Source organism: Ptychodera flava, chromosome 5 (assembly GCF_041260155.1).
Source record: "Ptychodera flava strain L36383 chromosome 5, AS_Pfla_20210202, whole genome shotgun sequence".
Lineage (NCBI taxonomy): Eukaryota > Metazoa > Hemichordata > Enteropneusta > Ptychoderidae > Ptychodera > Ptychodera flava.
Window position 1 is genome coordinate 20646762 of NC_091932.1, and position 27611 is coordinate 20674372.

At 39.1% G+C, this 27611-nt stretch overlaps 1 protein-coding gene across 3 annotated transcripts; it reads left to right on the top strand.

Moving 5' to 3' along the window:
- Positions 1-27611, top strand: LOC139133224 (minor histocompatibility antigen H13-like). Of its 3 annotated transcripts, XM_070699707.1 has the most exons (10): positions 2-230; positions 3794-3901; positions 13078-13176; positions 13472-13554; positions 15641-15729; positions 20190-20275; positions 21622-21805; positions 22634-22754; positions 23447-23635; positions 25512-27611. In XM_070699707.1, the coding sequence occupies exons 1-10, from the start codon at positions 30-32 to the stop codon at positions 25606-25608; spliced, it is 1257 nt and encodes a 418-aa protein (XP_070555808.1). In that variant the 5' UTR covers positions 2-29; the 3' UTR covers positions 25609-27611. The 3 variants fall into 3 exon arrangements, with proteins under 3 accessions (XP_070555809.1, XP_070555808.1, XP_070555811.1); XM_070699708.1 differs by lacking the exon at positions 25512-27611 and having other exon boundaries at positions 1-230; positions 23447-23639; XM_070699710.1 differs by lacking the exon at positions 3794-3901 and having other exon boundaries at positions 3-230.

Here is a 27611-nt window from a genome sequence, read left to right on the forward strand (position 1 = left end):
AATAGAGACGTCACCGTGAATTTTTCAACATGGCGGACGTTGAAGAGAGCGTGAGTGAAACCATACAGCAAATAAACGAGACTTTGAACGAAACCGCAACCAATGCCACGGTCAGGACTCCATCAACGCCCGAGGGAATGGCCATCGCATACGGCAGTCTTGTCGTAATGGCACTGGTGCCGATTTTCTTCGGTGCTTTTCGCTCTGTTAGATACCATAAGGAACAGAAGGCAAGTAAAGGATTACTGTACAGTGTACTCAGCAGTACATACGCTCTCTGCATTCAGTGTCTGCGGAGGCGACACGTCAGACTTCTCGTTTTTTATTAGAATCACGTAAGCATTGAAACCAAAAACTGTAAAACGCAGAAACACTTTTTACATTGTTCAGCTCAAACCCACTGATAATCCCGTAGATGTTTACGATGCTACACATGCCCCTGCCCGGCAAAGTGGTAAGGTGAAATTTTTCATTGACCCGGCTTTATGCATCATATTACCTTTTGTACTGTAGCAAGCAAGACGCGACACGTGTAACATATGGTACCGGTGTTTAGGCGATTTCAAGACTCTCTTTGCAAATTTACTTCTTGGATCAATAGAAACAAGTGTTAAGAATAACAACTGCAAATATCGGAGTGGTAATTCCAGACTTTCTTTCTAACACTCGGCCCGGTACATCATTCAATAAATTCAGGAAGTGTCGAGACGAGATTGAAATAAATAAATTATCATAATAATCAAAAAATAAGGAAACACAAGAAGTATGAAGGGGTTACTTTTTACTTGCTATTACTACTGCAACCGCATTTCGTTCGTTGACAGCAACCTATAATGAAAATAACATTTTCCCCGTTGTCCATTATATTCAGTTTTACATTCTTGTGTTGTCGGCAATGGTGACACTCCTCGTTCCTGCATTACAGGGACCGTGATTTGAACTAGGAACGAGCTGGTTTTCAAGATATACTCCGAGACGACCTTTCCTAGTAATTTTCCAGGTGGTTGGTTTGTTTTGCAGGGAAATAAAATAGAAATATTCCAAAATGAGCAACTAGTCTAATACTGTGAAGTTTGAAACAAAAGAAACACATGCAATTGTCATCGTATTCTCTGTTCAGGATATTCCAATGTATTAAAATGATCATGTATATTATTGTCTTCCATGTAGTTATTATAGAGGAAAATATTTCCCAGTTTTGAAATGTGCTTTATAGGGTTGAAAGGAGAAGCGGCTACCTTTGCCCCCACACCTTTCCTTGTCAAGCAGTCAAGCAAACCATGGAGCTAGAAACGGATCTAGCTCCATGAGCAAACTAAATCAGGAATCAAAAGCAGTGTCCTTTCGTTCTGTCTGAACTTTTAACATTGTTACAGTCCAAAGGGTGATTCACAACTACGTGAATATACAGATATTCAACAGGTCATCCTGTTAACCCTGAGTACTGTAATTTTTCCCACCAAAATTTCAGTGCAACATTTTACCAATTTTTCTGAATTTTTCTGTAATTTTTTCAATAATTTTGGATCAAATGGACATCAAATTTCAATGGCTACAGTTTTTCACCAAAATTTTGGCAAAAATCTGAAAAAATTTTGACTGGGGCACATTTTATACAGGTGACAAAAATTGACTTTGGCGCTCAAAGGGTTTATGTAAGCACGTTTCACTTTTACAATTGATTATCGGTTTGTGTACTTACTCTTCAAGTAGTGAACAGTGACAAAGTTTAGACAGCAGAGACCATCCATATCCATACAGTGACATGTATAACTTGGTGTCAGTATTGTATGCAAGTAGTGAGTTTAGTTCATTAGTCTGGGCAGACAAGCGTCCCAAAGTGAACCTGATCATTATATCAAGTTCATAGTGGAGTCGGATGGACTGATCAGTATGTCCTAGTGAAAACAAAAGGACAATTACAAATTGTAATACAAATACCTGCCTATGTCACTCCTGGTATGTGAACTCTTCAAAGGGCTATAAATCAGCCATACTTGCTCTGTGCTCTTTACCTTTCAGTCCCATGGGCAGGCAGGATTACTGGTGTGTGCTCATAAGGAAAAGAGGCAAATTTAGAGTCTTTCTGTAGTTCCATGAATAATCCTTTTTCTCCCAGGTGGGAATTAGTTGTAAGCTACCATGAACTTACCAAGCAGTATCTACATCTAGTTAAAACTGAACATTAATTGCCCAGGCACCAGTTACTCTTATATCCCAAGTCCTTTTTAGTAGTAACCCAATACTATAAAATGCTATCAAAGACAGTAAACAGTGCAGGAGGCAACTACTTTGCTTTACTATGTCAAGCATACCAACTGGGCAACCCATGACATGTTGCAACCAAGTCAGACTTGGTATTAACTTATTAATTTATAGTAGACTGTCATTGGGAGAAAGAGGATAAGTCAGTGGTCCAAGTTAATAAAAGTTAGAGAGAGAGGCACTCTCTTTGCTCTGTGTTTCTTATATTAGCACTGAATAACATACATTGTGAGAGCATATATGCTGAAAAGTGAATAGTTTGTATCTCGGAACCTGTCCAGTGATGAGTTTTGTTATCGAACATTACGTAAATAAGTACATTATTAGGACAAAGCCACAATAATGACAGTGTTAGCTGTAGTAGTACTAAAATTCACAGACATCTAAAAACGTACGTTGCCCAGCAATTTCATGTTCTCAAATATTTATGCTGTCTTACTAATCTATGCTTTACACCAGTTGAATTGCATTTACGTTTTGTCGTTATGATCACTCTATGATCACTCTCTGTATTTATACTCTGTGTGTGTGATTTGATGATGATTAAGATATGATTTGTTGACTTCCCTGTACATTTTCACCACATAATAATAACTTTGTCTCGCTAATTTTATGCATTTTTCGCAGCTTGTATCCCAGCCCCTGTATCTCCAGATAAGCATAATGTTAGTGTGAGATTTGTTAGAGTTAACGAAATATTCTTTGTGATTGTAAGCTTTAACCCTTTCACCCCCAGTTCCCTGTGCACAGGTCCAACTTTACCATAGAAACAATGGATTTGAGACAACCATGGTGGTGAAAGGGTTAAATTAAGCCATAGTTATGGTAAAGTAAACTGACTCTTTCACAAACAAAATTTTGGTCAAGCCGTTGTTTTTCAATGGCTTTGCTCTGAGAGTAAAATAGGTATGAAAAGGTTTTGTGTTGCTTTGACCGTAATGCACCAATTTTTATCTGCAGCTTTACCTCGCTACTGCTAAGTAAAACTTTAATGAGAGATTATAACTTAATATTAGCAGCTCCAAAGTGCTAAGATCCTACAAACACACAAGTTTGCTAATAAAACAACATCATGTGTGTGCACGTTCAGTAAAAAGCATTGAAGATCATGTAGTCACCACATTCCTGTAGACTAGGTCAATATGTGATTATAATGACTGGTTATTATAGGTCATAACACCCTGTCATAGGTCATCATGATCATCATGACTGGTCATTGTATGCCATGTTCACCCTTTTCATAATCAACTTCCTAATGATCATTATTATGACCAGTCAATATTCATCATATTACCCTTGTGCAAAGGTAACCATGATTGTTGTGACTGGTCATTCTACATCAATATACCCCTTCCCTCTTCATATCATCATGTGATCACAGTGACAGGTCAGTATACACATATACGCCCTGATCACTGTGTGGCAATGATGATGACTGTGAGTGCAACTCTCTCCTCCCTCTGGGGATAAACCAAGTCGTCAAATTAATGAGATTCCGTGGGGTTTTCTCACTCAATTATCCATGTAGGGTTTCTCAAGTATGCATGAGGTGGACGCCAACAGGGATCCCTCGGGTGTTAATTACTCCCCAACAGATGACAGATATGGAGGGATGTTTGGAATGCATGTCGTTGAGGTAACAAATCACAATCCAACAGACAGCTACAACTAACCTTTGACGTCGTGGCTCTATCTTCAGTCTTATGTTGTCCTCTTTCATACTGACTTCATTTCCTCTGATCAATCTGTAGGGTTCACCTTCACCTTCTCGGAGGAGCTCAGTTAACCCTCTCTTTACCAAGTTCAATCCTGTTCCTTTCAACAAGTTGAACTTTGTTGAATGTGTCTTTTGTCCTCATAGCATCTCCAAAAATGTTTGAAAGTCAAGCTTTATTACAAAAGAGTAACCAATTGTAAGTACCATATTGATATTTCAAGAATGAACATGCGAAGGATAGTAGCTAGCAGCTGTAAATTTTGATGATTTTTTTCACCATTTTCGTCTTGTATTTCTTGTTCTATCACGTAAAGCATTTTTAAACACCAGCCTATTAACCTTGTTGACGCACAGTGTCTCTACCTGTACATTGTTATTGTTTACATCTGAATTCTAGTCCAGACCAGAATTCACTCCTTAACAGTAACAGTGCAGTGTATACATGTACAGGCTGAGTTGGTAAGCTGAATACTCTATCTCAACATGCTTTGTGGAAACTAGAAACTGCAGTTGACATTAAAAAAAAAATGTGAAAACGTCTTCAAAAGTTACAGCTAATGGCTGCACCAGCATTTGACAGATGATGTATAAAAATCTAATAGAAATTGTGAAAAGACAAATTTGATATGCAAGTTCATCCAAAATTGAGAATTGTGGTAATTGTGACCTTTGACCCTCCTTGAGAGACAGGATTACCATAAACCTCTTTCCACAAAGTCTAATCGTGTTCTTACCAAGTCGTGTAGTGTTGAGTGTGCCTTTATTTTGCTCATGACATCCCCAGATATTTAGAAAATTCAAGTTCAAAATGGCCATTAATAATAGCAAGTATTGTTTCAATATTATAAAAATAAAAGTCCATATGTTGATGGACATTGAGTAGATGACTTATCAAGGCATTGAAAGCAAATAGAATGAGTGGAAAAAAGCAGAGTTCTCCTGTGAAAATTTTTCACAAGACGGCAGATTATTCCTGAGGAAATTTGTGGAATTCTGTCATTCTAAGTGAGAAGAATATTTGTTGCATAGTATCTTCACAAATTCAGTTTTGTAATCGTGAACTTTGAGGTAGATCGCGCCTTGAGGTCAGATATTCGGACTCTCAAACTTTTACAACTCTATTCTGATATACCACTTGTTGAGGTTCATTTTAAAGCTCTTGGTGTAAGAAAACTTTTTACAGGCTTAATTTTTCGAAATTCGAAAATTTTGTTTTTATCAATAGACTTAACGCAGGGATGGTGGCCATTTTGAATTTTAAATATCAGTAAATCTTGGGTAATTTGTTTCTCTATAACAAATATTTCCACGGTGACCCCCAATTTTTATTCTTGATTTTGAAAGAGAATGGTTGAAAGATTCCTAAAGGAAAGTTTCACTGAAAGATTTTAGTCTTTCACTTTCGAGGCACATACTACCTTAACCCTCAAAGGAGAAAAAGAGTTAACTTCATTAAATGCTCATTTCTGTTAATGTTATCTATGAACATGTTAAATATTCAATATGTAAATGACTTACCAACACCAAGTGTGATATTGAGATTTCAAAATAAAATAAAAGAACTCATGTTTGCAATCTTGATGGGCATTGAATAAATGACTTATCAAAATCAAATGAAGATTGTGCAAGATGCCGTGGGTAGTGATTTTACAGAAACACGTCTCACTCTTTTGAGTAAAGTCACCTGGTCAATTTTCAAGTGTAACCCTTTAGAGAAAGAGGGTTCAGCTGAAAGTAGGGCACACATAAATCTTCACCTCAGTTTGAACAGTTACAGTAACCATAGTATTTCACGGTTTAAGAGAATTCAAATGGGTTTTCATGTTTTGTGTGGCAGTGTTCAGAAGATTAAACAATAATTATTGATCCATTTTAGATTGATAAAGAGAGATTAAAATCGTGAGTGTGCTGTTGTACACTATTATTTTATTTCAATCTGCGAATTCTACAGAGGATTAATCCGCTCAGAAAGAATTTATTACTAGACATTAACCAACAAAGGTAGAGATTTGATAACACCCAAGTCAGTTACAGTAAATATTAGGAAATTGCCAAGAAAGAAAAAAGTTTGAGGTCATATAGATACAATGTTCCTGCATTTCAAGAATTTTTTTGCAAACTGAAATGTAATCGTAAAAGTTAATGGAGTCATTGTCTGTTTGTAGTAGTATGGTATTTTTTCAAGTCCCCCTTCCAGACGTATTTGTCGATGCTGATCCTGTCTGGGTTTTATAGCCCCTATTTTAGTAAGAAGTGCAGTAGCTGACTTCTTTTGTAAGCTAAGGAAGATACAGACATTGGTGTACATTAGCGTGTACATGTAGGTACATGTATATAAATTTAGGTAGGAGGTGAATAAACATAGGTAGACCTAGGTTTATCATGGATACTATTATTGTTTCTAGTGTCATGTAAACAAGAACTTACTTGTCAATGAATACAGCATTAAACCCTTTACTGCCAGAATGTATCACTTCCCCTTCTGCCAAGTCAGTAAAAGGTGGTACTGAGCAAAAAACTATCTCATAATTTCAACCACTTGGCTTGGCATGTTGTAGCAGGTTTAGTCTGTTAAAATCAGGTTTAGAGTTAGGTTTTCAGGGGCCTTCAAATTTTCATTTGTTAGTCTGTCCTGGGGGACTTACAGATTAGGCAGCTTTTGGTCTGTGTGTCCGTGCATCCTTCACACTAAGATCTCATATATATGGCCTGGCTGAAGGATAACATACTGCCACACACAGTTTCTTTCTTTTTTTTTTGATGCAACCAAATATTGCCAACAGGTGGTCACTTTGTTAATACGGATCTACGTTGACACTGCCATCTCAGAAGTGAACTGATTTCTATCAAATTTGGCACAAGGATAATACATTATGGCTTGTTGATTTTTTTATGGTATAATCAAATATGGCCGCCAGGCGGCCATTTTGCTATATTTGTAAGTGCATTCACACAGATATTTCTGACAGGCAACGGATGCCTGCAAATTTGTTTTTTAATCCAATCAAATATAGCCATTAGGGGGCATTTGTTATGTTTTTCTTGTAGTTCACACAGGTATGTAAGTTAGTTATGCCTTGGCCAATTTTTTACAAACTCAGAAAATTACATTATAAGGTACATGTTCATGTCAATTTGTTTTGTCTTTTTAATCTGATTTTATGAGGCCCTGTGGCAGCCATTTCAGTTATTGATATCCATCAGTGATATTGGTGAATTAATGCATGAATTAAAATCGGAAGCTGTAAACATCAATTCGTCAGCGATGTCACATGTGCGCGTCCGGGCAAATTTCTTAGAAAAAGCTCTCTTGCTCATTATAAGATCACCTACAATGTTTCCCTCACATGGACCACTATCTACAACACTCCAGAGATGTGTGTTATTGTTGACAAACACTTGGCTAAGTTTGCTCACAAAGCTGACACCCGGAACTTAAAGTCATATAAAATCGCAGCATAAATGACCTGAACAATCCACACCACTGTTCCAGTGACGATAGCCTACAGTGATGAAAAACTGTTGATTGCGAACAGTTCTTTTTCACAGACTTTCATAGCTCACATTTGGAGTAATTTCATGATCAGTGGCTACGTCAACCAGGCATCTTCGGTCAACACCAGTGTGGCCTGTACAGATCATTTGATCCATAATCAGTTTGGTTTCACATGTGCTCAGCTGCTTCGAAGATGTTGTCTGTAGGCCTTCTGTTAGTACTGTAGATTCTATCTTTCTTGCATAACACCCACAGAAGTCTGTGTAATTCACAAAATTGATCTACTTTTCACAACTAGATCAACACCTTGGCACACAACCAACAAAATAACAATATGTCGTTAGGCCTGTGTCTTACATCGTTAATGACCTTTTTTGTTAAATGTTGTTATGCATAATATGGGACATGTTGTTTGTATTTCACTTCTTTTAACCACAGTCCCTCTATCCACCGGTCTGGAAACGCCTATTGTAAAAGGTGTCAATCACCTAGACCGCACAGCTGAACCGCGATACGAGGGCCAGTCACGTGATAAATGCGTAGCTTGGGTTTGTCCTGCATGCCACAGTACCCGATTGTGTGTACGCTTTTCTCGAATTTTCGCTGTTTTTGGCTCTATTTAAGTGTTCTGTTCTCTGCGTCTATCTACGACACGAAGACAGAAATTATCATATCCTGAAACCGGTGTGTGTTTTTCGTGATCCTTATCCCATCGTAAATGATGATAGTGTGCGATAATTTCTGGGGTTGACCGCTGCGAGTGTGTTGACGTACGTAGCACAAGGAATCACACCGGAAAATTTGTGGTCCCTTTCTCTTCAATCTAGTAGTCAGTGTCTCCAAATATGATCTATATATGTTTTCTGTGTAATATTCTGTGAAATCATGTCTGTTAACTGAACAGAATAGGAAAGACAACTGCAGAAATGCATGTAGATTTTAGTTGTGTGGTCGCACATTTTCCCATGCAGCGTCAATATGGCGAACTCTCGATACGTACGCTCGCTCAGGCACGGCTGGAAACACACCGGAAAATTTGTCGTCCCTTTCTCTTGCAATGCTAGTAGTCAGTGCCTCCAAATACGATCTAAATATGTTTTCTGTGTAATATTCTATTTATATTCTGTGAAATTATGTCTGTTAACTGAGCAGAATATGAACGACAACTGCTGAGAAATGCACGTAGATTTTATTCGCATATTTTCCCATGTAGCGTCAATATGGCGAACTCTCGATACGTACGCTCTCGCTCAGGCACAGTAAATACCTTTTACAAAATGCTATCATGTCAACACAATAACAATTTTGGTAATGAACTTCTCAGCTGTCGATGTTAATATTCAGCTGATTTTGCCTGTCTTCTTGATTTCGGGCAATAGTCCATGAGACTTGCGAACAGTGCGTGGCTATTTTGTTTTTCGATCGTGATCATAATGCAACCATAATGTGTCGTCCCTTTCAAGCTTTATCTAGAGGGGCAACGTTACCCACTTAATGAAAAAGTAAATTGTTTAGTGTTTCTAAAGGGAACAAGTTGTAATGTTTTGTGATATTCTGAAAATAACAACCCACAAACGTCATTTTTTTTTGAACGATCACATTGCGGCTGTCATAGGATCGTGGGGTAGCGACATCGATAAAACAGCCAGTTGAACATTGTCAGTGTCCTTTGTTTAAGGTGTGAATCGTGTGTTTGTTCATATCACGGAGTGTCACAAAGAAACCAGCCACGTTTCCAGACCGGTGGATAGAGGGACTGTGTTTTAACCAAATTGAGCTGAGGATGAAAATTGAGTTTGGCAAGATTACAGTAAAAGACATCACCTTTCTGAGTTTATGTTTTCTATCAAATATTGACAAAGTGCCACGGAAAGTCGTTAGTTTTATGAATTCATAATACATGGTGTAATTTCATTATTTTAGCTCAGCTTTTGGTGTGTTGGAAAATGATATTTGAACACCAGTATTATTTCTTGTATGCCCCTTGAAAAGGAGACCCTCATAGCATGACTTTGAAACCCTTTAAAATTTACTGGAGTACTGCCAATGACAAATGCTAAATTTGACTAACGAGACTTTTAATAAGACAGAGGGAATTATAAATGAATGCAAATTAAATCTTTTGTGGGTGTATGATATTATTCAGGAAATGGTGGCTAGTGGACTGTAACATGAGTCACAGTGGGAATTGTCACACACTTAATGTCAACATACACATTTGAAATATGATAATTATATTATATTATATATATTATATAGGGCTCAGCCCTTGGTGTCGCGCCAGGGTTAAGATTGGCAATGTTATTTGTATTGATTCATGATAAACTGTAATTGTTACTTCATAAACGTTTATATGACAACTATGCCCAGTTTCCCTCTGATGAAAGCAGTTCACGTACTTACACGACGTCAAACCCTGCAGCAGGGCAGGTATAGATTTTCTGTAGCGTGTAAAAAATTTGGACGAAAATTGGCAATTTTTACAATGATAACAGCCTATGGCGTTAAACAAGGGACGTATTATGCAATAATTATCATTGCAATGGTAACCGCACTGCCCACCTTCCACTTGCAAGCTGAAAACTATAGCGTTCCATCTAAAAACTTGCAATTTTTGAATCTAATTATTGACACAAGGGGCGCTCTTCTATAATTCAATCCCAGCATTCTTTGTGTATGCCCCCGTTCATATGCACGACAGTTTTCTCCGTTTATCTATATCAACGATACTTTGTATCAGCGACAAGGTGTATAATAACATTTACTGGCTAATAAAAGAGGTATATTTTATAAAAGGCATGTTATATCATAGTACTTTGTTTCGTATTTGTTTATTTACGAGTACTCAAAAAAAAACATGGCGGCGCCCAAGAAAGAAGGGTACACTTCCGGTTACTCGCATAGTATATTATGAATAAGCGCATGCGTAGTCAGTAAGCCGCTGGCGCGACTATTATATATATTGCCAATACCAGTGATTTTTTTGATGATGTCATACCCTCAGATTATTACTGATAATGTATCGGATTATCCAGCATTGTGGCCCAAGATGTTGTCTACACATTCACTGGCATTGGCAAAACTATAAAATAATAGCAATCATGTACCCCCTTCCGGCCCATAGTGGACTCAAGCAAACTTTGCGCTCCATGATGTACTCGTCTTCGCCTTGCACATTATGTCATGCATAGTTTTTTTTATCCATTGTGAACAGGGAGGGGTATATTATTGCTTAACCATTTTCCTGCCAAGTTCATATTTCACCATCAGGTCAAGATGGTTAAAATTAATGAAACTCAACATATTCCATATGGTGTATTTTAACATAATACTGTACATTTGAAGGCTGTTGAAAACATAAATAAACTTGGATTTTTTTGGACTAAAGATGCTGTAACATACCAAGCCAAGAGGGTGAAAATACGTCACATTTTGGCTCAATACTACGTTTTACTGACTTGGCTGATGGGGAAGTGATACTGTCGGGCAGGGAAAGGGTTAAATAAATATAGGGTATTGTATTGGCAGGGGCTGTGTACAGAAAGCTAAATATGTGAGAGTTTTTCCAAACATGTTTACCGTCTGCAATTTTATAATAATAAACAAACCAAATGTACACCTTTGCAGATATGTCTGTTAATATCTGGAAAATAGTAGAAAAATAGTAGAAAAGCAACCACGAACTGTGATGTCAAGGAGGAATGACAACAACGTTGACAAAATGACAACAAATAGTATGGATCCCAATGTGACTGTGATATAATCACGTTTATGTTCCATCATACCAACCATAGCATCTGCTTTGCTGTTTCTATGCCATTTCTTTGTGTATTGAACTTAAAGTTGCCTTAAAGCTGCCTTCATTTTCTGTTTGCTTTCTGTTATTTCTGTTCTGTTGTGAATTGGAGTTTCTTGTTCTACTCCCCAACACATGCCAATACAGCCAACTTGTGTACAATTGTCCAATATGTAATATTGCTGACAACTGAATATCAGTCTGGATGAGAATTCATCTCTCAGCGATTACATTACATATTGTATACACATCACGTTGTTTAGGCATGGCGAATCTTTGTATTCGGACATACTTTCCAGGGAAACGAATGAGAAATTTGTTTTTGTAGAATAAAAAATAATGGAAATATTGTCAACGTAACAACTGTTGTCCCTTTAATAGGCAGTTATAATTGTGTTGTGGTTAGTGTGTAGTCTGTTGTTACAACTTCAACTTTGTTCAAAACTCTTGCTATTCACATCTTCACCTCATTGCATTCATCACAGAGTTGTATCCAGCAGTTCACCTTTGCACCCCCATTTCCCTGTACACAGTTCCACCCTCACCATTGGAAACAGTGGAGTTGGGTTATACCATGATGGTGAACGGGTAAAGAGAATGTGTCGTCATGTGCATATGCACAGATTTTCTGCGTACTAACAATCAATTCATTAAGTATGTTGTGTGATGAGATACCAAATTCCTAATTATGCTAATGCAATTAAAACCACAAAATTTCCAACTCAAGACATTACCATTCACATCTCCCCCATCAAATATGTAGATGGCACATTCCATTGCAAAATAAGAGGTTGAACAGACTGTCATGGTGGTGAGAGGATTGCGTAAAGAAACACCACAAGTTTTACCCATTGAAGTCTACAGTCAAGGGTGTACTAAGAGTATACAGTGTACTCGAAACTTTGCAGTCGTTTCATCATTTCTGTTTCACAGTGGCAAAGTTAGGACTTCACTTTGTCTGAAATTTTATCTGAATGTACTGCTCTTCCATATCTGTATCTGTTCATCACTTTTATACTGAGATGATTTCTTGTACTAGCAACCAAATTCTCATAACTTCTAAATATCTTTGCCATGGCCTAGTGGAATGAATAAAGAGATCTTCCTCCCTGCATTATTTGAATAAGTCAAAGGTCAATTATCAAACAAATATATTAAATTCATTACATCCAGAAAACTCATAGTCAGATACCTGAGAACAGACATAGTCTGTTTGCAGCATTATATTAATCTTTTGAATGCCAAAGTCATTTTCGTTGCCTTTATAAAATGTACCTCAGTCAAATTTTTTCAAATTTTTACCAAAATTTTGATGTAAAATGAAAACCGTTTGGTCCAAACTTATAAAAAAATTACAGAAAAATTCATAGAAATGCGTAAAATTTTCCACTAAAATTTTGTTGGGAAAAATCAGAGTACTCAAATGGTTCACCAACCCCAAAATTTGACTAAAAATTTTTGGTCATGAAAAGTATTGAAATTTTACGGAAATTTTAGGGTATAGCACAGTGATCTGTTAACTTATGTACAAGCTTCCATGAACAAAGTATGTTTTTATTAGTCAGTCTTTTTGTCTATTGGCTCCAGAGGGCCTGCAAGGGTGCACTGTGAAACTATTGTTTTGGGCAAGTTCTTTCGACATTTCTTTCTTTTTTTGATGTTGAAGTCGCATCAAAGAAATGATAGCACTTAGCAAAATCAGAGAAAGTACTTTAGTAAATTGCAAGGAAATGTCATATTATTGTTAAAAGTGAGAATGTTGAGTGATTTTTTCATGTCATTCTCTTCGCTGATTTGTTCCAGGACTCGGGTGAAACTCCTGAAATGATGTCCAGTAAAGACGCTGCCATGTTCCCAATCATTGCTAGCGGTACGCTCCTGGGTATTTACATTGTTTTCCAGGTAAGTCAGCTCCCCCCATTGCATCACGCCTCACTTGCCTGGCATCCCCTATGTTCACAACATTGTAGAATGATCCAAACGCTCTGGTGGTTCATCCAGCCCCATCCATGGAGGAAGTTATGACATAATCTAACAGAAAAAATGAAATATTATATTACAAAATTTTGTATATTACATCTCTCCCATTAAACAGTTTCCTTAGGTTTCAAAAATATCAGATTCCCAGGTTTCAAAAAAGTCAGAAAATTATATGTTGAGTTTACACATACATACATTTTGTCTTTGTATCTTTCAGATATTTTCCAAGGAATATATCAATCTACTTTTGACAATTTATTTTTTCTTTCTTGGAGTTCTGGCACTGGCCCATATTATAAGGTAGGTTTATATCATTTATTTAACACAAGTTATGAATGTGCAGGCTGACGTTATGGACCATTGAGAGTTGTCTAAGTACAGGACAAGACTGTCCAACCTGTTCTAGCAGCCACCTTTACATGGTGGCAAACTTACCTGAATGTCTGGTTTTACCGGGGGCACCATGGGGCTGGGCAGTGGTTAGGGTACCTACTCATTATTGGAGGACAGTGTGTGCCAGACTGTGTAGGACAGTGAATGCCAGACTGTGTAGGACAGTGAGTGCCAGACTGTGTAGGACAGTGAGTGCCAGACTGTGTAGGACAGTGAGTGCCAGACTGTGTTGGACAGTGAGTGCCAGACTGTGTAGGACAGTGAGTGCCAGACTGTGTAGGACATTGAGTTCCAGACTGTGTAGGACAGTGAGTGCCAGACTGTGTTGGACAGTGAGTGCCAGACTGTGTTGGACAGTGAGTGCCAGACTGTGTAGGACAGTGAGTGCCAGACTGTGTAGGACAGTGAGTGCCAGACTGTTGGACAGTGTGCCAGACTGTGTAGGACAGTGAGTGCCAGACTGTGTAGGACAGTGAGTGCCAGACTGTTGGACAGTGAGTGCCAGACTGTGTAGGACAGTGAATGCCAGACTGTGTAGGGTAGGACAGTGTGTGCCAGACTGTGTTGGACAGTGAGTGCCAGACTGTGTAGGACAGTGAGTGCCAGACTGTGTTGGACAGTGAATGCCAGACTGTGTAGGACAGTGAGTGCCAGACTGTGTAGGACAGTGAGTGCCAGACTGTGTTGGACAGTGAGTGCCAGACTGTGTTGGACAGTGAGTGCCAGACTGTGTTGGACAGTGAGTGGCAGACTGTGTTGGACAGCAAGTGCCAGACTGTGTTGGACAGCGAGTGCCAGACTGTGTAGGACAGTGAGTGCCAGACTGTGTTGGACAGTGAGTGCCAGACTGTGTTGGACAGTGAGTGCCAGACTGTGTTGGACACTGAGTGCCAGACTGTGTAGGACAGTGAGTGCCAGACTGTGTAGGAATGTTGGACAGTGAGTGCCAGACTGTGTAGGACAGTGGGTGCCCAGACTGTGTAGGACAGTGGGTGCCAGACTGTGTAGGACAGTGAGTGCCAGACTGTGTTGGACAGTGAGTGCCAGACTGTGTTGGACAGTGAATGCCAGACTGTGTAGGACAGTGAGTGCCAGACTGTGTTGGACAGTGAGTGCCAGACTGTGTTGGACAGTGAGTGCCAGACTGTGTAGGACAGTGAGTGCCAGACTGTGTAGGACAGTGAGTGCCAGACTGTGTAGGACAGTGAGTGCCAGACTGTGTAGGACAGTGAGTGCCAGACTGTGTTGGACAGTGAGTGCCAGACTGTGTTGGACAGTGAGTGCCAGACTGCGTAGGACAGTGAGTGCCAGACTGTGTAGGACAGTGAGTGCCAGACTGTGTAGGACAGTGAGTGCCAGACTGTGTAGGACAGTGAGTGCCAGACTGTGTAGGACAGTGAGTGCCAGACTGTGTAGATACAATGTAACAGACTCAGTGTCGGAGGACGGACTCTAGCACGGTGTTGTGCCCTTGAGCAAGGCACCTTACTCCTCATTGCTCCATTGGGTGGTGGGTGATGGATGTTGGATACCATATCCTGTAATTGGGTGTTTGCCTTGTTGGATGATGGTTTGAATAAAAGAAACTAATAAAAATGGCCACTTTGACTCGGTCCCTGTCCCCAAGAAGTATGTCATATTGATGGTATCAAGCAGGTCACCCCCAGGATGGTTGCTACTCAGCATTTGGGGCCAAGGTTAGGGATTGGGTAAGGGTAGATATCTGGTCAGTAAATTTCTAGGGGGTGACTGTCCTGGGACCACAGGGATAGTTTGTGTAATCTTTTCTACTGCCATATTCAAGTATAACCATGTTGCCTACAGAAGCTGACCTTGACCTCAGCTGAGGTAAAGATGAGTTTAAGATCAGACTTTTAGTAACTAGATTAATTGATTCAATCACTGTTGACTGAAAGTGTAAAGGATTCTGATAGGATTTCCAAATTAACCAGAACCTGCATTTTCTCTTACATCTTTTCTCATCTGATCACAGCCCAGGGGTTCGGAAGCTGTTGACAGAGTCGTTTCCCAATGTTCCGTACCACATTATACTTACAAAAGGCAGTGGTGAAGAGAAAGAAGGTGAGTGTTGTGTTGGTGGGCTGGTGTCTGTAGCATACAAGACTACCTCGAACGTAATCATACTGTCAAAAATCATGAAATGGCTGACGACCTGTCACTCTATCACTGTGATAGCGCCCTCACACTGTCAGGTTGCCATTCAGCAGGACCACTTCCATTTCTGCAACGTCAGTGCATGAAATGTTACCAGACGTGCCTTTGCAAAAATAATGTGTTCATCTTCAATGATACTTTTGACACTGAAAAGAAATTGTCGTACCAATTGCACAATTCATCCATGGCCAGAAGTCGGGATTTTTTCATTTTAGACATTTTTACATTTTAGTAGTGCATGTTTGACATGTTAGGTCGGAACTAACAGCCGAACTAACGTGACCAAAAACGCCAAACTGGCAAACCTATCGTGTATCGTGCAGACCCAACATATCCGCACCTATCGTTTCTAAAATGTCTAACGTGTATGCCAGGTTGGAACTAACGTGCCTAAAATGCCAAACGTGCAAACCTATCGTGTATCGTGCAGACCTAACGTTAAAGAACCTATGTCTAACATGTATTGCATTTTAGGGCGTACAAATAAGTCCTATTCTATCATGCCAATCGTGCAAACCTATCGTGTATCGTGCACGCCAAACATGGATGCACCTATCGTGTCTAAAGTGCCTAACGTGTATAATGACTTCACGATTGACATATGGTACCATTCGACTTATCTGGACATACACGTTAGACATTTTAGACACGTTAGGTCCGTACACATTGGGTCAGCACGTTACACGATAAATTTGCACGATTGGCATGATAGATTTTGACTCTTGGACAACCTAAAATGACATACACATTAGACATTTTAGACACGTTAGCTCCGTAAATCTTAGGTCGGCACGTTATACGATATGTCTCAAGATTCACGTGATGGCCTACAAACACGGTAAGGTCTAACTCTATCATGCCAATCGTGCAAACCTATCGTGTTACGTGCCGACCTAACGTGTACGCACCTAACGTTTCTAAAATGTCTAACATGCATGTCATTTTAGGTTCTCGACATGGGTCAAAATCTATCATGCCAATCGTGCAAACCTATCGTGTATTGTGCAAACCTAACGTGTACGCACCTAACGTGTCTAAAATGTCTAACGTGCATGTCATTTTAGGTTCTCGACATGGGTCAAAATCTATCATGCCAATCGTGCAAACCTATCGTGTATCTTGCAAACCTAACGTGTACGGACCTAACGTGTCTAAAATGTCTAACGTGTATATCATGACTGTACCATTCAACTTATCTGGAGACCCTAAAATGACATACTTGTTAGACATTTTAGACACGTTAGATCCGTACTCGTTAGGTTTGCACGATACACGATAGCTTTGCATGATTGCCATGATAGATTTTGACTCGTGGACAACCTAAAATGACATACACGTTAGACATTTTAGACACGTTAGCTCCGTGAATCTTAGGTCGGCACGTTATACGATATTTCTCAAGATTCACGTGATGGCCTACAAACACGGTAAGGTCTACCTCTATCATGCCAATCGTGCAAACCTATCTTGTATCGTGCAGACCTAACGTGTACGCACCTAACGTGTCTAAAATGTCTAACGTGCATGTCATTTTAGGTTCTCCACATGAGTCAAAATCTATCATGCCAATCGTGCAAACCTATCGTGTATCGTGCAAACCTAACGTGTACGGACCTAACGTGTCTAAAATGTCTAACGTGTATGTCATTTTAGGTTCTCCACATGACTCCAATTTCTATCATGCCAATCATGCAAACCTATCGTGTATCGTGCAGACCTTACGTGTACACACCTAACGTGTCTAAAATGTCTAACGTGCATGTCATTTTAGGTTCTCCACATGAGTCAAAATCTATCATGCCAATCGTGCAAACCTATCGTGTATCGTGCAAACCTAACGTGTACGGACCTAACGTGTCTAAAATGTCTAACGTGTATGTCATTTTAGGTTCTCCACATGACTCCAATTTCTATCATGCCAATCATGCAAACCTATCGTGTATCGTGCAGACCTTACGTGTACGGACCTAACGTGTCTAAAATGTCTAACGTGTATGTCATTTTAGGTTTTCAACATCGGTCAAAATCTACCATGCCAATCATGCTGACCTATCGTGTATCGTGCAAACCTAACGTGTACGGACCTAACGTGTCTAAAATGTCTAACGTGCAGACTTTTACAGTGTTTAGTCATGCACGTTTGCCTTACACGTTTGGGTTCTATAATGTACAATGGCATACAACTCCCCGTAGCACAATGTGAACAATGTCAATGTCAACAATGTGAAACGTGCATTTTTACCAACTACTGGCCATAGCTCGCACAAGTGTGAGACTTGTTTTTTTCCACTGCCTCTGCAGAATGCAAATTATAGCATGAATACTGATCAAATAGTGCATGAAGGTGAAGTGTCGTCTGCCATCAGTCCCAGATATCAGGATTATTTATTCCTTGAGTAATCTTTTAATGTGCGTTCTTCTCCTTGCAGTAATGTTAAGAAGTAAACTGGAAAATTGTGCCATCAAAGATTGGCTCTCTGTAATTTCATGTCAAGCAGGGCTTGACAATTCCTATCTCCCGACGCCCGGGACAAGTAAAATTTACGTTCGGGCAAGTCAAAAATAAAATCTGGTCGCCCGCCGGACAAGTTGTTTGAAGTTGTTTATACAACTTCAGGCGCAATCAACGCGAACCTAAGTTGCGGTTTGTGCACGTGTCGCCCGATTTGCGTTGTCGTTCACACAAAATAAATGTCAATCACTGACTTTTTTTAGATACAATTGTGACGTTCTTCTGAGATTCACTGCCGACACAGTGTTGCAATTTTTCGATGATCGACAAGAAATTGTTTCATCGTCCAATTAAAAAAGTCGCTTAAAATTTGGCGTAAACAGCATTTCTTTGTTGTATGCTGACTGCTCTGCCCCAACAAATTAGGTAAAAAATTGCAAAACCCAATCATATTGCTTATCGGCGATCGACTGTGCAGTACTTCAAAATCATTTATGCGGCCTCACGAGGTAGACGAACATTGTTGGCAGATAGTTTGTGGAGTGATCGCTGTAAATATGAGTATTTTACGGTAATATTTCCACTAACGCAAACAAGGCATTGTGCATTTTCGCGAGCCAGAGCGTAATTTCCGCTCCGCAGACCTACGCAAAAATCAAGCAAAGCTGTTGCCGTAAAGAGGCGCGTAGTTTACGACGATGGGCATTGTGTAACTCTGAGAAACGACGTTGTGATGATTTACGACGGCGCCACGAGGGCCAGCGTGAGTGGGATCGTCTGAGAATCGACGACTCGATGTGATGATTAGAACGATGTTTCTGACAAAAGATCTAAACATAAGCGTTATGATGAGGAAAAACGCCGTAGATGTTATCTCCTGAAATGGAAAGCACAGTGGCCTTGGTTGAAATATGACGGTTCCAAAATGTTCTGTACGTCGTGTCTCAAATACCCCACCATTGCCAAACCAAGCGAAATGCTTTTCTTGACAGATGCGACATGTTTCGCGTTGAATCGATAAGGTCTCACGAGTTTAGTCAACCGCATTTGGACTGTTTGGCGCATCACAGATGAGATCGTGACGGGGAAAATGATTGTGGAAATTTTGTGGGTCCCACTGAGCCCGATACGGTTTCACTTGCCAACACCCTGATCGCATGCACTCGCAATGCGTAAACCGAATGACGACGACCAGCGACAGAAACTGACCAATCTTTTTACGACGGCATTTATGCTTGCCAAACACGGGAAGCCGATGTATTATATGTACCTTCATAGCTGTGGCGATGACCCCAATGACCCAAGCGCGTTCGATACACGCCACAAGTGCCGCTGCGATATCACAGCTAGTACCTTCAATGTTAGCCCTGCGTACAGGTCTGTGTGTTCCCGGCGTTATACGGCCTCTTGTGGTGGAGGCCGTATAACGCCGGGAACACACAGACCGTACGCAGGGCTACTTCAATGACTCAATGTGAACTTTTGAGAAAAATCGGCGTCAACATCGGCGAAAATTACTAAAATAAGAAAGCCCTGAAAGCGGCTACGGAATTCGTCGCAAGTATTTTGGTCCTGATTATTACAAATGGAGGACAAGTAAAATTTTTGTGAGGACAAGTGAAATTGAAAATCCACTTGTCCGACGGACAAGTGAACTGGAGAAAAAATTGTCAAGCCCTGTGTCAAGGTGAAATTTTGTTTTGGTCAGCCCAGTGCGTACCATGACTAATAAAAGTTGTTAAAGGAAATGAATTCTGTGATGCATGTGTTATGCTTTAAAGATGGAATGCACCACGGGGGAGGGATGTATACATAATCCTATCAGAAAGAGGTTAGTTTGTGAGAACACTCATCAAAGAAGATACGTATTGCACAACCATAAATATGTATATTTTCTTTATATATTTTGTTGCAGATTTAATGAACTATGAATTTGACCGCAAAGATTTAGTGTGCTTGGCAGTTTCCAGTGCCTTTGGTCTTTGGTATTTATTGAAAAAGGTAAGATAGGTTCTGTAGTGTTTCAAAAATGCAACCTCCCTCCGCAATGTGATCTGCCACAGATTCAATGTATACCACTGATGACAATGTCCTTTATACATTAAGTTTTTGTAGTAAAAAAGCTGTAGGCAGATCAGCTTTGGATGAAACTCTTAACAGGTTCAATACTGTTGTATTCAACCCTTCTGAATATGGCTAGTTCACCTCTGTTCATATTGATATCTTAAAGGGCCAGTATTTGTAACATTTTGATGATATTTTTTCACTATTCTCGTTCTGTTGATGAATTGTAAGTTCTACTCGCCAAAGCATGTTGAACTGCATACTGTTTAGCTTGTCAATACAGCATCGATACATATAAAATGCACTGTTGTTGGTTACATTCTAAGTCTGGACCAGAATTCACTTGTCAACAATAACAGTGCAGTTTGCACGTGTTACAGGCTGAAATGACAAGCTTAAAGGGGCAGTGTTCAATCCCTGGTTCTCGCATTATTGGTTGTTGACATTGACTGTTAGTGTGGTTTTAGTTCGCGTCCTTTGATCTCCTTTGAAAGTTGTGCACAGTTAGACAATTTGCTCAGAGATAAAGGTGATAAATATTCTGCCCCTTTAACACTGTGTATTGTAACATGCTTTTTCGAGTAGAACAAGAAACTGTGGCTGACATTGAAAACAAAAATAGCGTTAAATAATCATCAAAACTTAGAAGTACTGGCCCTGTAACTGCTCTTAACCATCATTTTTTCTGTACACCATGTATTTCTAACGTACTGGCAAAAAGTAACAACCAGTTTTGAGTCAGAGAACCAAACCATCTAACATTCATTCTGCATGTGACTGCCCTGATGCTAGTCATCATGTTGCAAGAACGAAGTTTTTAATATCTACACAGTCTCCCAACGTCCAAAAAATACTGTATCAAAAAAATCAAAAGTCAAACCAATAGTATCTTTGACTTTGATAATTTACAAATGGATACTGAGAGAACACAAAATAATTTTATTGACTGAACATTCAATGAAATGGGACTCAGATTATATACCGGTTGTTTGAAATGCAAGTTTAGCCAAGTAATTGCAACAACATGTAACTTATAGTTAACCCTTGAGCCCTGTTTACAGATAAGCTCTTCATAGTGCCATAGGTCACAATGGAGTCAGAGTTCAAAGGTTATCATATGAACTCTAACCTTTTTGGAGAAGGGAGATGAAAATTAGTTGTATTAAAATTGGAATGTTTTCAGCTCTGTTGATCAATTGTATGCATTAACTCTATCAATATGTTTATCAATTATTTCTGGATTGTGCCGCGTAATGAATTCCTTATCTTTCTTTTGTGCGTAGCATTGGATAGCAAACAACGTCTTTGGTTTGGCCTTTGCCGTCAACGGTGTTGAGCTGCTTCAGTTGAACACAGTCATGACTGGATGTATTCTCCTGGGAGGGCTGTTTGTCTATGATATATTCTGGGTGTTTGCCACAGACGTCATGGTGTCTGTCGCCAAGTCCTTTGAGGCTCCAATCAAATGTAAGTCGTGTCTCACTTACTTCATCAGCAGCCTTGGCTCAAATGAGATGATGCCCAAATATAGCAGTGTTTGATAGAGATAATTGAATTATGTATCCCTTCAATGACAATACCAATTGTCTGTCCCCTTGCTTGAGTCAGTCGTGGGGACTGTACCATTTGCAGGCAAGTGGGGAGAATATGTTAAAATTCCACCAGAACCAGCAACCTGGTTTCTTGAAACTTCCAGAAATGTGCATCTTCAGGTCTTGTGCCACATCAGGTGCCATGTTGATATTCTATAGTGCAGTGTCTCTGTCCCAGAACACAAATTTACATTTGCCAATGCTCTGATACAGACATTAACCCTTTCACCCCCAGTTCCCTGTATACAGGTCCAACTTTACCATAGAAAACAATGGATTTGGGACAAACCATGGTGGTGAAAGGGCTAAAGATGTCAGAATATAGTTTGCCAAACTCAGTGATCTGAACATTGTCAGGATTTCTCCCCAGACTGTCAATCGTTTTCACAGAAAACTTTGGTGACATGCTCAGGGAAATTACATGTTTACCAGCCCTGATGAAAGCGTAATGTACGATGTATAATACCAGTAGACTTTGGGTTGAAAAGCGCAAAGCAGTAAATTTCTACAATCTGGGGTGTTAATTGTGTAATCAATTGGGTACTATCAGATCACGTGTATCCATAAATGCAATAGGATAATGTCAAACAAATGCTGATGACAATTTTCAGCAAAAAAGCTTCTTCCATTACAAGAGGTGAAACATGACTAAAACAACGCTTTGTTTATTGAATGGTTGCTTGTTTGTCTGTTTGTTTTGCAGTGGTATTTCCTCAGGATCTCCTTGAGAAGGGTTTAGATGCCAGCAACTTTGCCATGTTAGGGCTGGGTGATATCGTTATTCCCGGTATATTTATTGCTCTTCTATTACGTTTTGATGTTAGGTAAGTAACGCATTCCATGAGAGTTTTAACTTCATCATAATGTACTCACTCCAAGCATTCTTGTATTCTTCAGGGAGAATTCGCCTCGGGGACAGATATTCGGACTCTCAAACTTTTACAGTTCTTTTCTGATATACCACTTGTGGGGGTTCATTTTAAAGCTCTTGGTGAAAGAAACTTTACTCCGGCTTAGTTTTTCCAAATTCTTAAATTTTATTTTTCTCTATCTAGTTAACACAGCGATGGAGGCCATTTTGAATTTTAAATATCTATAAATATTGGGTTATTTCTTTCTCTAATACCAAAATTTGCACTTTGACCCTCGATTTTCATTCTTCATTTTGAAAGAGAATGGTTGAAAGATTCCTAATGGAAAGTTTGAGCGAAAGAAACAGGACAGTGTACAGGACAGTATACGCCTCGAGAGCGAAAAGTCTTTCACTCTCGAGGCGCATACTACCTTAACCAACTTCAGTATTTGATCATGGATTGAAGTCATCTAATATCATTTTCTTAAAAATGACCATACTTGAGAACTAGAGGGAACTTGAGTGTTTTAGTAATATTTTTATATATATTAGTCTGTTTCAAAGAATTATTTCAGCGCATTTCAAAGTTTGAAATGTCAAATTTCGTCAGTGAAAGGGAATTTTTTCATGCATTAACCTGTATCTCTCTGTTTGTTGTTGCAGTCTGAATAAGAACACTAGAACATATTTCACAACGAGCTTCATCGCATACATCCTAGGACTGTTTGCCACCATCTTTGTGATGCACGTGTTCAAGCACGCACAGCCCGCCCTGCTGTACTTAGTACCGGCTTGTATAGGACTGCCCTTGTTTGTGGCTCTCGTCAAGGGGGAACTCACTATCATGTTCCAGTGAGTAATGCCGATGATAATCCATTATTTTAATACAGATAATTCAATATTAAGAGTGGATATATCCAGGAATATGAAGTTGTAGATGTAGAGAAGGTTAATTTTTTAACCTCTGTAACTCCAAACATTTGTCAAGATCAATTACAATATTACACTTTTACAGGAGACTATTTGGTCAGAGCGTGATGAAGTATAAGAGAAAAAAACAGTCTAGTTTTAACCTTCCCCCCCCCCCCAATTCCCTGTAAACAGGTCCACATTTACCATTGATAACAATGGGTTTGGGCCAAACCATGGTGATGAAAAGGTGAAAGGGATAGCTACAATAGCTATAACTTTTGATGATTTTCTCACAATTTTTATTTTGTCTGTGAAGTACACTCAGTGTGACAGTTTTCGGACGACCTCAGTTATCGGACATTTAGTGACATGCTGTTAGTGAAACTCACTTCGCTCCGCATCGACAGCGTTTTACAGGTCATGTAACCTCATGTTAAGTCAGGTGACACTGTTGTCCTGTTTTCGATAGTTTTTTTTGGTAGAAGCTATTGAGGGCGCTACGAGCGGCGGTCACAAATTGTCGTCTGACACCGCGTCAGTGATACTGTCAACATACTGCCGTCAGGTCAAAGTAACTGAAATTTTGACTAAAGTCCTGATTTAGCATTGAATTTTGAATGTGGGGGAGAATAATGATTTTGAAAATACTCTTTCCATTGTTCGCTACGATTACACGTAGTTTTAACGAAAACTGCGCAGTTATTTCGAGAAAAAACTACATTTAATGAACGTAAGAAGTGTACAAGTTTTCGGACAGACAATATTTAGCATAATTGTGTAAACGTAGTAAGTGACTGACTGTGTAAAAACTTGACAGGTAAATAATTCCATACGATGAAATATACTCGCTATTTTTATTAAATAATGTCTGTGCTATTCCAAAACAAACAAAATATGCAATGGAAACAATTATAAGTAATACTCACTGAACAAACTTAGCGAAGTTAGCCACACCGTACGATACAAGGTGCCGAAAGCAACACACACACACACACACACACACACACACAGCCTGTCCGATAAGCGCTATACACGTAGAAATATAGTTGAGTCGTCCATGGATTAAACATAACTAATTATCATGAAATATTCATATATACAGTTTTCTAAACACATCGAAATTAAAAATCGGTGGTTTGAAGTTTCAAATTATCAATACTTAGCTCCTAATCACATTCCAAACACGTCGTCCGATTTCTGGGATTGCAGTCCGATTACTATGCCCTCAACATGGGGTCAAAACTTTGGCAACTTTGACCCCGAAATACCACTCCTGTCGTGTCAACTGAGTTTGAGGATAACCACAATAAAGTTTCGAAAGGTATGGTAATAAGATTTCGTATTGCTGGTCATTTACGAAACGACTTTTGGCGAAATTCACTACCCTGTCCGAAAACTGTCACACTGAGTGTACAGTTTCTTGTTCTTCTCCCTAAAAACATGTTGAGATACACAGTTTCAGCTTGTCAACTCAGCCTGTACATGTGTAGACTGCATTGTTATTGTTGACAAGTGAATTCTGGCCTGGATAAGAATTCAAATGTAAACAATAACAATGCATTTAATGTTGGCCAACTGAAAAGTGGGATTTTCAACATGCTTTGGGGGGAACAAGAACTTGCAGTTGACATTCAAACAAAAAAAGTGACAACATTATCAAAATTTACAGCTACTGGTCCCAACTTTGGATATGTGCTCTTTATAAGAACCCATTATTGTTATTATTTAAAGAATGTACATAGATCTCTCTTCTTTCACTGAACTGTGGCCATACCTTATCCTGAAAATAATCGGCCATCTGAATCATTTCCCACAGATATCAGGATAATCCGGAAGAGGAGGAAAATACAAAAGATGGAAAGATGTCAGAGAAAACGGAAGAAAATTCAAGCGAGGGTAAAAAGGAGAAATAAAGCGTGAAAGATCTGTGAAATTATGTGTCAAAGGAAAAACTTTATGAATTTATGCCCATTTTTGATCCAAAATAGCCAAAACAGCTTTGTTTTAAATGAAGAGTCCTGTGTCTTAATTGTCGTAGGTAACTTACTTCACAAACTGTCAGCGTAGGTCGCTTTTTGAAATTTAAACATTGATAAAAATTGGAAACCCTGTACATACTCTTGAACTCTTTTACTGAACATGAAATGCATCCAAACTCTGTCATAACGGCACCAAATATCTTTTAAGTTGTCACCAAAAACAGTCTGAAAACCTTCCGTAATTTTCAATTGTTGTACACAGTGTAGAAAACTGAAAACTATTTTAGCTGCTGCGTAGCGAAGACTTGAAGTAGTGAAAAGAGAGGATTGTTTGAGTTTTAAGTGACAAAGAACAACACCTGATATTCGCCATTACAGCAGAGCCATGGTACATGCATTTTAGAATATATTATACAAGGTCCATAAAGCTAAGGCATTTATTTTATCGATATTCACAGATGTAGCGATGCGCCAAATGGACAAGCCAAGCTTCAGACAGCTGGGTTTCCGTCTTTGGCTGATGTCAGAAACTTACTATTAAATCATTTTGTCAAGATGGCCCAGCCTCTAATATTTTAAAATTCTCATTCAGAACTTTTAATTGTACTTTGTAGTATTATAGATTAATCGTATTTTTTGTCGTAAAACAGCTTCTGTGCATAAATAATACTGCACTGATGTTTTCTGGGATAGGGTGTCAAGGCTTGTGTGGCGAATCATATTCAGAACGTTGAGGGCGCTGTACAGATTCAACACGACAGGTTTGAACACTGAGGGCGCTGTACTGCATCATGTGTGGTGTATGGTCGTTTTTCCATGACAATGGATTGTAACTATAGCAAAATGTCTTCATTCTGTGTTTACCAGGGCTGCCAGCAGTGCATCCTTGTCTTGCTCCTGTAAACCTCTTAAAGACTTCACATTCAAAAGGGACAGTAGCTGTATAACTTCTGATGTGTTAATGATTGAGTTTTGACTTGCTGCTTCATATTTAAAGTATGAATTGCCCAGCACTCGACTCTTGTATTTTCTTATGATACTGCTAACAAAATACAGTCTCAGTAAACAATAACAAAATAGAGTCTCTGTAAGGGACCGTCTCAGATTGTCACATAAGTTCAATAAACAAATTTCTTCATTTACATCAAAACCCCCTCCCCTCTCCCACCTCCCCCTAAACTAAAGTTCAAAAGTGTGAAATGTTGATGTCTGCCTGAGAGTACAATGTCGCATTTTGCTATAGCTACTGAAGAATATGTATCCACTGAGCACATTACATCGTCAAGTAATCGATCAAATTTGAGTACTATTAACCATAGCATGACACGAACAAGTTTGAAACAGTTACAGCAAAATTTGTTGGTACAAGCGTGCATCTTTTGTTCATTTTTACACACAATATAAAGAGTACTTGTAATCACAAAATAAAAGTGCGAAAGTGAAGTTTACTAATTGAATGGAGGTCTAACCCCCTCCCCTGTAAACGAATGAATTTCGCTTTTTGAACTTATGCGACAATCTGAGATGGTCCCTAAACAATAAGTGGAAAGTTCTTGTGAATCTTTTACTGTGACACACTGGATCTCAACACTGATATGGTTACAATAGTGGTCGACTGCTCAGTGAACATTTACCCATGCTTTAGAGGACAGAGCAGGAAACAGACCCGATACATGGAAAAAATTCATCAAACCACGATAAGTACAAGCACTGTCCCTGAAAAAAAAAGTACCGTACAACTCCAAGACAACTACAACAACACACAACAGTATTATCAGTAACGATGCTTCAGTCACACAATATTTTATTCCATCGTTGATGTACACACACTCTTAATATTTACCATTCCACCTAGACTTTTCACGCACCACTTCCAGAATAAACCTATATCATAAAACAAAGAAGTGAAATTTATTATCAAATGCTATACAGAACGA

Coding starts and splice junctions, on each gene's coding strand:
- LOC139133224 (XM_070699707.1), top strand. CDS start 30: ATGGCGGACGTTGAAGAGAGCGTGAGTGAAACCATACAGCAAATAAAC. Junction 13,177..13,471: donor GTATTTACATTGTTTTCCAG/GTAAGTCAGCTC, acceptor TGTATCTTTCAG/ATATTTTCCAAGGAATATAT. Junction 23,636..25,511: donor GAACTCACTATCATGTTCCA/GTGAGTAATGCC, acceptor CATTTCCCACAG/ATATCAGGATAATCCGGAAG.